The sequence below is a fragment of the Dipteris shenzhenensis genome, chromosome 18 (genome assembly GCF_047967505.1).
Source record: "Dipteris shenzhenensis isolate YYH24624 ecotype China chromosome 18, Dip_SZ_1.0, whole genome shotgun sequence".
Taxonomy (NCBI): Eukaryota; Viridiplantae; Streptophyta; class Polypodiopsida; order Gleicheniales; family Dipteridaceae; genus Dipteris; species Dipteris shenzhenensis.
The window spans coordinates 19203343-19214215 of NC_141613.1; the positions used below are offsets into that span (position 1 = coordinate 19203343).

General features: G+C 42.4%; 1 protein-coding gene across 1 annotated transcript; it reads right to left on the reverse strand.

Annotated features, from left to right (window-relative positions):
- Positions 1 to 598: 598 nt before the first annotated feature.
- LOC147890909 (uncharacterized) lies at positions 599 to 8801 on the reverse strand. Its single transcript, XM_087389530.1, has 5 exons — positions 8263 to 8801; positions 2478 to 2653; positions 1611 to 1902; positions 1412 to 1477; positions 599 to 1084 (listed from the first exon to the last, which is right to left on the reverse strand). The coding sequence occupies exons 1-4, from the start codon at positions 8556 to 8558 to the stop codon at positions 1420 to 1422; spliced, it is 822 nt and encodes a 273-aa protein (XP_087245656.1). The 5' UTR covers positions 8559 to 8801; the 3' UTR covers positions 599 to 1084; positions 1412 to 1419.
- Between the last annotated feature and the right edge of the window lie 2072 nt (positions 8802 to 10873).

A 10873-nucleotide genomic window follows, 5' to 3' on the forward strand; every position in this document is an offset into this window, starting at 1 on the left:
CTTCTTATCCAGAAGCTCTGTCTTCTCTTCCATGAACTTCAAGCTGGCCCCAGCCACATAGCATTATTCCCCTTCCATTGCTGTAAAATCTGATTTTGGGTTACTGCCAGTGCTCTTCCCTCTCTGTTATTTTCCCCTATGCTGCCCTCTTTGGAATGAGCCCTTCAACTTATCTGTGCTCCTTCATCATATACTGTTTCTCATTTACACAGAACTTCCGGACCAGCTAAGGGTGCTTTATATACTCTTGATCATTTTTCACAAAAAATTTGGCATGTTACTAAAGGTAAGGATGGGGAGCTTTGAGACCCATACTAAAACCCCAATGCTAGTAAACCCTTTCACAAATTATTGGAGTGAGCATGATCGCATTTTGTATCCTTTTTTGAATTTTGGCGCAGAAACTATTTGTGCTATACAAACAGGTTTCAAGACTATATATGCAAGTAGGCAAGGACTGAAAAGGTGTGGGTTATTTCAAAGAACCCATGAATAAGTTGTGCTTTTCCTTTCAATGATCTGAGCAATCTAAATAAATGAACTTAAGGCAGAGGCGAGAAAAGGGGGAAAAGGAGGGGGGAGGGGGGAAGATGGTGAATGATAAAATCATCAATTCTTCCTTATTACTGACATGTGTACATTTCTCTACAATGCCTTCCAACAAAATTTTCCCTTCACCCAATTTTAATGCTCCCCATTACCAAAGCTATTAAGAGGACAATTATAAGAGTCAAACTACTTCATATCAGTACTTGCTAGATAGGACAGAAGGGATGTCAGTTGATTCTCCCACTACAGCTTATACAGGCTATGCTCATCTCTCACAGGTACGAAGTTTCTGCTGAAGTACTTGCACTTGCCAAGGCTGATGTTCCAAGCATATTTTAGCCAACCTAGCACACGTGAGGCTGGAAACCATGCACTATAGTCAAATCCCAACTAGGAGTTAATTCAGATCTGAATGTCACTTTCCTCTTTGGCTGACACTTGGCTTGTGATTTTCTCTCCTTGTATCTCCATGCATTTCTTGAAGGACACATGCAGGTACCCTTTGCAAGCTAGTCCTGATGATGCCACCTTCGCACTGTAGATATTTTCACAGAGTGACAAACCTAGTTATTCCAGATCTGAAGATTTAACCAGATTTATAACGAAATACCCATCTTTGAACTTTCAACCTAAAAACAAAGAAGCACAAAGGGTGCCACGTAACCTACAATCAGAAAATGTGAGAGGCTCCTATTCGATAAGGCACCCCCTGTATTACATACACTGAATTCACATTTGATAACTGAGAGCATAAACAACGCAGAGAAAAAAATTTATTTATTGCCACACGCAATATAGCTCGTAGTTCTTTTTCATGAAGAACCACAGTTTAGTGACTCTGAGATTTTCCATAGCAGTTTACCTGTCAGTTTAGATCCGTTCTTCAAGGCCGTATCTTCCAAGGGTTACTACGGTGGACTCTAAGGCACTAAGAAAGAAACACACAGACAGATTAGTCAGAAAAATATTTTTTTAAATACTTGAATAACATGATTAAGTACAATAAAAATAGAAATTTGTTCTTGTAGTACTAATGACCACCAAATTAAAAAGCTTCTTACCTTCCTGCCCGTAGAATCATGTAACTGCCTGGAATGGTCAGGTCAACAATTGTGGAACCTGCTCTTGTAGCGGGAAGTTCACCAGCATCAAATATAAAGGCACAATGCGACCACAGCTGTTCAAACTCCTGTATGCAGATTGTACTAGGTTGGCCACTGAGGTTTGCACTGGTAAGAGCCAACCCTCCCCCAAATGCTTCAGCTACCTGCCGAATGAAAGCACTATCTGGAATACGAATCCCAATGCTAGGAAGACCAGGGTTTAGACACTTATCTAGCAGACTATGCTCACCTGTCCATACCAGAGTTTCTTGCAGATCAGACCTTTACACCCACATAGGTATATGTAGACATACATATACCTTCATTGGACTCAAACATCTGTAAGGCAAAGGTACAAAGAAAGACCAAAGAGAAAGCAAGCCACAAACCTTGCTCAATCCGTTTAGACAAGCAATTTCATAAGCATCTGAGCCAGAAAACACTTTTGCTACTTTATAACAAGTAGCTTTCAAACCTATTTCAAGCCTGACAGCAAGTATGCTCAAACTTACTATCACCTCTCTTTCAGCGACTCATCATCAACTTTAGCGTAAAAACCCTCTCTTACTTTTAAAATGCATATAAGCATTAACCCTATCTCTATAATGCTAGAACCTAGTATTTAACTCATTATATCAAGGACAGTCGAACTGTTTTAATATCAACCAAAAAAGAAGGAATTCATAGGTAACAATGGTGCTATCTTTAATCCTATTCTTGGAAAAATGAAAACATGCAAGACATTAGACACATAGCACTCCAAAGAAGTACACTCTCATTTGTAATAATAATTTCTGCAACGTGAAATGGGGATAGGACACCAACCACGCTGCAATACTGCTGTTACAGGTCCTGGAAACAAGTCACTTAGGAGACCTTTAGGCAGATATGATGTAACACTGTACTTTCCTAGATCCTCCAAATGTGCCAGACAAAGCGCTAGGGGATTCACACTGCTTCTCCCTTTGATGGCATAAATCTTTTCAACTGCTTCTCCTGCACTGAAAGAGAAATAATCGGATCAAAAAGCAACATTTTTATTATTTTTTATTTTTAAAAAATCATGTGGCTTTTTGGCGCCCAAAAAATCACATTACTGTTTTTATAAATATCAAATTTTGAAATGCCACATGGCAATTTTCAGCATCATACTTTGCTATGTGTGACATGTCAACCCATCACACAACCAAGTGTCCTTTGAAGTGTGTCAAGCCATCTCTCATTCACATGTTGGTCAAAGAGAAAAGCACGTGACATATGCTATGTTATCATTTTGCATATTAAAATGCCACTTGGCAAAAAAACCCACATCGCATTTTATTTGTTTAAAGGTCACGTGGCTTTCTTTTTTATGACATTGGTTTGGCTGCCAAAAAGGCCAAGTCTCCGGAAAAAAAGGCCAAAAAGGCCAAAAAGGCCAACCTCTCAGCTTAGTCTAGCTGTTTTTGCTGCCTCTCTCTTAACGCCCATAGCCTCTACTTATCCCCTTCTCCCCCGCCAGCATACTGACCACTTAATTTAATAGCCTAGCAGCTTTACTATTGTAATTAATATTAATATTAATATCAACATCGTGTGTGTATGTGTGTTTCTTTTTGACAGCCACAGCCATTTGGGGGATTGAAGAGATGTTCAACGGTCAGAGTTCTTGACCCAACATTCTTTTTCCACAGATTAAGGGCCCAAATTCGCCCCCCCCACAAATTAAGAGCCTGAATTTTCTACCCGGAATTGTATTTTCACTCAGGATGATACACTAATGAAGTCTATAAACAAAACTAATAAAATCGTTTTTTATTATTTCAACACTCCTTGGTTCTCTTCCTTTCCTCTCCTCTCTTGGTAGTTGCTCTCCCTCCCTCTCCCTTCTGTTCTCTCCTTTCCTTTCTAAACTACTTCGTCCCTCCATGTCTCTTCTCTTTTATCTTGTTACTTGATGGCCTCCACTTGTCTTGGTCCTATCTCAAGCGACTTGCTCAAGTAACAATTTCTCTCTCTCAGTTGCTCTTCTCCATTGTCCCTATTTGGATCATGGCCACCATTATAATGTTGTGCTCCCAAATTGGATCAGCTTTAATTGTCATTCTATGATATGGAAAAAGCCGTCATGAGCAAGTTATACTTCAAAAATTAGTAGGAGCCGAAGCAAATTCACTACATTCGTGGTTGTATAAGGTAGTGGGTCAAATTGACGCTCGACGGAGGTAACTCTATACTGTGATGTGGAAGGCAGGGGTTCTTACATTCTTAAAGAGAGTATCCTTGCAATATGAGGCAATGTCCATGCACTTTGAGAATGATCTGCTGCATTCAAGCACATTCTACACATTCGTTACTCTCTATTCTCCCTTTCTTCTTTAAGTAGATCATTTCAATGATTTGTATGATACATTGGTACATGTGTCTGAAAGTGCTAAGTCTACATAATGCAAGCCATCACAAAATGAAGAGGATGCATATGAGAGCATGTGTCTGAAATTTCTTAGTCTGCACAATGCAAGCCATCACGCAATGAAGAGGATGCATATGGGCATATGGGACCCCGTCTCCAGAAAAGCAAGCATGTGCTTCAAAGGAGACCCCTAATTTCAAGGCTTCTTGCAACTTCTCATATTATGCAATAGATGCCTATAGTAAGGATGTGAGGGTCACTCAACAGCCTTCCTTTCAAGCTCAACACCATGAGATTCCAATGTGCAAGAACCAGTGATATAGGTGCCTTTGGTGCTAATGAAAAGCAAGGCCAAGAGTCCTTCAAGTCACAACCCTCGGGCAAAGACCCATATTCAATGGGCATGCCCATGGATACAATCACTCCTGATTAAGTATTTTGTTGGCCAAGTGTTCAATACACAAAAGAGACGTTCCATCCACGATGGACATTGGACACAATACAAAATAAAAAATATACAGTGTGCCACCCTCTATCGGCAGAGTATTGGCTAGATGTGGACCCTTGAAGACACAAAACGCTGTTCTCATACATCTGTGGCACTTCCAAAACACTTGGTCTACCTGCTCCCTAAGAGCTTATGTGGGCCTCGTCGTCGTGCCCCACAAACACAGCTTCAAGCTGGTCCTCCCGGACAGCCATAGCTACTTTCTAGAGTAGCCCCAATTCCCAGAGTAGTCTTGAGGCCCTATGGGCGCCTTCTGGTGGTATGGGACGCAAGGAGGTTGTGGATTGGTTGGATGTAGATGTTGGTGCCAGCAGCCCAGTCTGTGGCTCCAAGGGGATGCTTGGATTCTACGGGTCATAGACCCGTGAGCATCACGGTTGGGTGGTGAGCATGCCTGCGCGCCTCTTTGTGGTTCTATGATCGGTTGTTTGTGCTTGTGTGTAGGTACGAATTTCCAAGAGCAATGGTGGTCGTGTCAATTGGTATCAGAGCCACTCCTGGATGGAAATTTTCTAGAAGTAATTTCGATTCCTGTTTGGATCTTCCAGGTAAGTGCAAATTTCGTTTTTGCACTGCTTGGCTAGAAACTGCACTTCTTTCGTCAGCAAGTAAGGAAGGAGTGATCTCCATGTGTAGGAAGATGCGTCCTGGTTGGTTTGATGCTAGTTAGGGAGTGAATAGTTAGTTTGTTGGAGAGGAAGGGACCCAGTTGAGGCAAGAGAAGCGATGGATTTTGGGGGCGATTTAGATGATGTTTTTTGGGTTGGTGATGCGATTTGTGAAGGAGAAGAGTAGCAGGGTGGAGCTTCCTGATTGGAAAGCCCAGAGGAACCTTCTATTGTAAGGCCCTACCCTCAAAGAAGCTAGAAATCCGTCAGGATGAGTTGAGATGTCAAAAAGCACCCTAGGGGAGTATGTCATGTTTATGGATTGTATCTGACGTGTGCTTAGGTGCATAGGACTAGCTTTGATACCATGGGGAGGCTAGGGGCTAAGCAGGCGATTCTCAGGTTGGGTTGTAAGGGCAAAGGACGAGTTAGGGTTCCAGCTACATAAAGGGGCCAGGGGTTCAGTTTTCATTCATGCAAGTCAGAGCATGTCTAGCTCTTCCTTGCTGGCTGGCCTGGATCTTGGATGGATCTTGGATCATGTTGCACTTTCTAGCGTATCCCGGATTCCCAGTGCAGTCCTGAGGCCTTATGGGCACCTTCTGGTGGTACGGGACACGAGGAGGTTGTGGACTGGTTGGATGTAGATGTTCGTGCCAGCAGCCCAGCCTGTGGCTCAGGGGGATGCTCGGATTCTACGGGTCCTAGACCCAGTTGCAATGGTGGTGAGCATGCATGCGCCTCTCTTTGGGGTTCTATGATCGGTTGTTTGTGCTTGTGTGTAGGTTTGGATTTCCAAGAGCGATCGTGGTCGTGTCAGCCAGGTCAGCCAGTTAAAGAGGCTGTCAGCCCTCTATATAAATGGGCCCCTAGGGAGACAAGAAAAAACAGTTCAGAGAGGCACACATTTCAGCAGCCATAAGTACTTGTGTGAAACTCATTCAAAGGGCGTACCAGTACAGCAAGGATGTTGAAGAGTATATACCTAGATGAATCCAGGAACATTCCGAAACTCATCCTCTAAAAACACAACATAGTGCAGTTTCAATCTCATGATAGTCACTCACAAGGTTGAAAACCATAAACTCCATCATGCATAGCAGGGACTAGCTACTATGACATCCCCACTGACGTCATCAGTGCCCAACAGTGGGTGTAGACCAATAGTATAAAAATATGCTCTCACACATACAAATCCACACATACTTGAGCATCCATTTATACAAAGTCTTCGTACTGAGTTTCTGTTGGCACTCCAGAGGTGAAGGACAGACTCAGCCATGACGAAGGCTAGCACTAAAGGAGAAGGCTAATCAAAAGGTAGTCCAAAATCTCTTCATTCAAGCTACAACTGCTTGTGATCTCTATAAACGTTTTCATTTTACTCTCTCCCCAAGGAGGATGTTGAAGAGTATCTTGTGAGCTCCTCCCAAAGCCACTGAAGCCCTCATCAAGAGGCACGCAGGAAAAGCACGCAGGAAAAGGATAGCACAAGAGATTTGATAGCATCTGGAGGACAGAGGCACCAGTGGAGGAACACCCTGCTGTCCATGTGGTATAAGTTGTAAGGCCTCTTTTATACTGAGATTTTGGTCTTGTTTGCGGACATATGTATACATGCTTTGGTTACATATCTCACTACCTATTTTCAGTTCTGTGCTTGAGTTTATTTCATGCTTGTGTGCATACATTGAATAGGTTCTAGATCAGTGTGACATCTCGATGCTGTTATATCTTCCGCTGTTTATATCACTTGGGCTTGGCTTAGTAAGCAAGACCCATTAAAATTAATCTCTAGCAGCACAATGGCTCGGGGTGAAAGTTAAATGTAGAATTCTGCTCAGCAGATTAAGGATCCTGGCAGTGTGGCTTTTTAAAGCCTCCCTAAAATGGCCAAGACATTATATGTGGGTGCCACTGTAGATGATTTTCTCATCTTTAATGCCATGGTGCTTTCCTTTATCTTTCTTGCTAAATGCTCATTCCACTGTAACATTATATCTTTTGTAGAGGGTTTGAGAGGAATGTGAGATTGCATTGAATTTCTGAGTCCCTTTCCATGCATGTTGCTTGATACTCCTCAAGGCTGCCCACAATAGGAATGCCTAGTCTTCCAAATTATTGAGCCACAAAGCAATGCTTCTGGCAGACCTTCACCTTTATACTTCTTAAACTTCAATGGCTTATCAACAATTTTCACGTGAGCTTTATCTGACGAAGCAGAAGAATTGGATGAGGATAACTTCCTCAAGGATGGAAATGGGCTGCTCCTGAGCTGCACATAAGACTCCTCTCTTTTAGATATACTGCCAACCGTTTGTCCCCCTAAGAGAGCAAATTCGGTTGCTTCTTATGCGTGCACCTGAAGCTGCAACTGGTCGCTTTACTCAATTCTGTCTCCCAATGCTTTCCAAGGTGCAAGATTTCTTTCCCTTTTAAATGGGTTATGAATGTTGTCCCTGTATACTACTTTGATTCAAACTCAAAAGCCTCTCTTTACCAGGTTCAGCAGCACCTTCGACCGTTCAGCTTAAGCTCACCTCAAGACACTCACAAGCAAACAAAAATATTCATTGACCTAACCTGTAGCTTTGATACAATCTAAAGCAATTGCAATCCAATAGGATTCATCCTCTCTTTTGAGGCAACGGTTGCAATCCAATCATCCGACCGCTCCCTTTCATGGTTATTTCTCTTTCTCCGTATCATGATTATGCTCTTTCTTTCACTCATGCAAGCAATAGGAGTAAGCATAAGGCCCTTGTGAATTCGAAGCTGCGGCCTTCGCCAGGAAGGTGCATCCTTGGTTCTTGGACTCTACACAATCCAAAATCTGGGGGAAAAAGCTTCCTTATCCGAATACAGCCAACGACGTGGAGATGTAAATCGGCCTCGATAGTGGACAGGCTTGCTTCCCGCTATTCCCAACTTAGTTCAAATTGCTTCCCGTTTATTAAACATTGTTTAATACCCCTTCAAGTTGATTGCTATACGTCTTTAAGCTGATTGCTGTACCCCTTTCAGCTGATTGCTAACCCATGGCATTGGAAAAACGAGATTTGGATAAGGGCACAGTGACGTTTAAAAAGCACAAAGGCACACCAGGCGTCAGCTGCAAAGCCGTAGAGAGTGTCGGTAGGTAATGCGATAACGTGACCCTTCCTTAGAGCAGATACTGCATGCTTCAGATGCTCTGGCGCAGCTGGTAAGACCAGTCCCATATGCGAACAATCCATAAGGTCACTGCTGACTGCAGCTGCAGGGGAGCGCTGGTCAAGGCCTTCCGAATCCCGACCTTTGACAGCAAAAGCAGCTGTACCCATGTTGGCGGAGGAAGAAAGCCGCAGAAATGTAGCGTTGAGGGTGAAGGTTATGCCTCCTGGAAGAGCCACACGCATGATATCGACTCGAGGCCAAAAATGCTGAGAAATGCCACAGTTCAACAGGGTGGCAAAACCCTGCCAAGAGAGTTTAGCCCAAGCGGCGGGTGTGTATGTGCCAATCCTCAATTCAAGCCTGGACCAAGCGGCTAAAACTTCTGGGTGTGTATCTCCCAGTCCTGAGTTCGGGCAGCTCACGATTCTATCTTGATCACCCCGTATGGAGATGCTACTGGCACTTCCAATTTCAATACAACGCCGATATTAAGTCATGTGAATGCATCATGGTTGGCTACAGTGAAGAGAGCAAAGCATACACGTTGTATGATCCCATCCATCAAAAAGTCATAATCTATAGAGAGGTAATTTTTTAATGAAGAATCACAATGGAAAATGTAAAACTACACTGGAGATGGTCACACCGATTACTTAGGCACCTACAAAAAAGGTTGATGAAGAAGAGCAAGAATTGCCAGAGAATCTTCCAAAGAGCGGCAACTCAGATGGTCTATGAGAGAAATTAGACCACCAACAATATTGGCATATGCTCAGAAAGGCAAAGCAATTCAAATTGAAACCACCAATTGTGCTCTTATGAGAGCTGGTGTACTTTGAAGATGCACTTGACAAGCCGGAATGGCAAACTGCTATGAATGAATAAATAAATGCTTTGTATAAAAACAAACACTTGGGATTTATGTGACCTTTCACCAGGAAAGAAGGCCATTGCAAACAAATGGGTTTGAAAAGTGAAGTATAATCTAGATGGAAGCATTGAAAGATACAGAGCCCGACTAGTTGCAAAAGGTTTTGCACAATAATACGGTCAAGATTATTATGGGACTTATGCTCCAATAGCCAAGATGGATTCCATAAGATTTTGATATCTCTAGCGACACTCACCAGATGGAATGTGTACCAACTAGATGTCAAAAATGCTTTTCTCAATGGTTACTTAGACGAGGAAGTCTACATGCACTAACCACCCAGGTATGTTGAGAACTAGGGGAAGAGCATTAGGTTTTACATCTTAAGAAAAGTCCCGAAGGCTTAAAGAAATCACCTAGAAGTTGGTACAATAGATTCGACATGTATTTTTCTAATATGGGATACATGAAGTCCAATGCAGATCATACTCTCTACTACAAGGTTCAAGGGGAAGACATCACTATTACACTTTTATATGTAGATGATCTAATTGTGACAGGAAGTAATGAGAGCTTCATCAGCAAGCTAAAATAAGACATACCTGCAAGTCTAACATGAAAGATCTTGGACTTATGCATTATTGGAATTGAGTCTTGGAAAGACTAAGACCGCACGTTCACGGAGCCAACAAAGATATGTTGATAGTCTCCTAAAGAGCTTTCATATGGCAGATTCTAGCTCTTTGACATTTGAATACGCTTGCTTGTAAGTCACAAAGTACTTCATTTCCCACTCCCTATTCACCTATTTAAGAGTCCCCACAATATTAGATAGTTCCTTCTTGAACACATTAGTAATGTGACATAACTCTGTAACTAGATTCCCATGAACAACTTCCACCATATCAATGGCCTCCACCAAATGCCCAATTTTACTGCTTGAAAAAAGAATTTCATTGGGGAATCACCGAGAGACAACTAGGTCAACTTACTCTAAATCCAAGCCTTTTCAGCCCTCTCCAAAGTGTAGCAATAAACGGATCACCTGGACTCAAGTCGGAGCCTCCCTCAAGCTTGTTGTTCACTCCAACAACCATTCATTCAAAATCCTCTTCTTCTTTCTAATTCTCACCTCACATTCCTTGGATACATGCATCACTACCTTGATAGCATCATCCAATCTTCCGCATGGGTCCTCAATCCTAGCAAATTAATGTCTCCACACTTTTCTAACTTCATCACAAAAAGCCTTCTTCTTCAAGAGATTCTTATCAAACTTAAATGGAACATCAAACGAACTACCACTAAACCCTAAACCAAAAAAGATTTGACAACCCAAAATCTAGCCAAGCCCCACTGCCCATAGGAGCATAAAGCCACCACCCTTCCTCCGAGAAGTAAAATCTATCCAACCTACTCGGTTTGTAATCATCTCCCTTTCTTCTATTACTCCATGTAAACCACTCATTCCTTCTAGATCCAACTTAGCAGCATCATTTAGATCCTTATTCAAACACAGTCCCTCCCAAGCTTCAAGCTATTGTCTTGATATCCCTCTAGCTTCTGACTTTCTATCCTCACTAGACTAAGTCATTTTTCAATCCCCCCATAAAACCCATCTATTTGCCACTATCTTAACACAAAACTCACCCCAACATCGACACCAAACATTCGAAGCATTGTAGG

What these genes read in the sequence shown, in the direction of transcription:
- LOC147890909 (XM_087389530.1), bottom strand. Translation starts at nt 8,558, where the DNA reads ATGCGTGTGGCTCTTCCAGGAGGCATAACCTTCACCCTCAACGCTACA. An exon ending in GGCTTTGCAGCTGACGCCTG is followed by an intron (nt 2,654 to 8,262) that starts GTGTGCCTTTGT and finishes TTTCTCTTTCAG; the next exon opens with TGCAGGAGAAGCAGTTGAAA. An exon ending in AACAGCAGTATTGCAGCGTG is followed by an intron (nt 1,903 to 2,477) that starts GTTGGTGTCCTA and finishes TGGTATGGACAG; the next exon opens with GTGAGCATAGTCTGCTAGAT.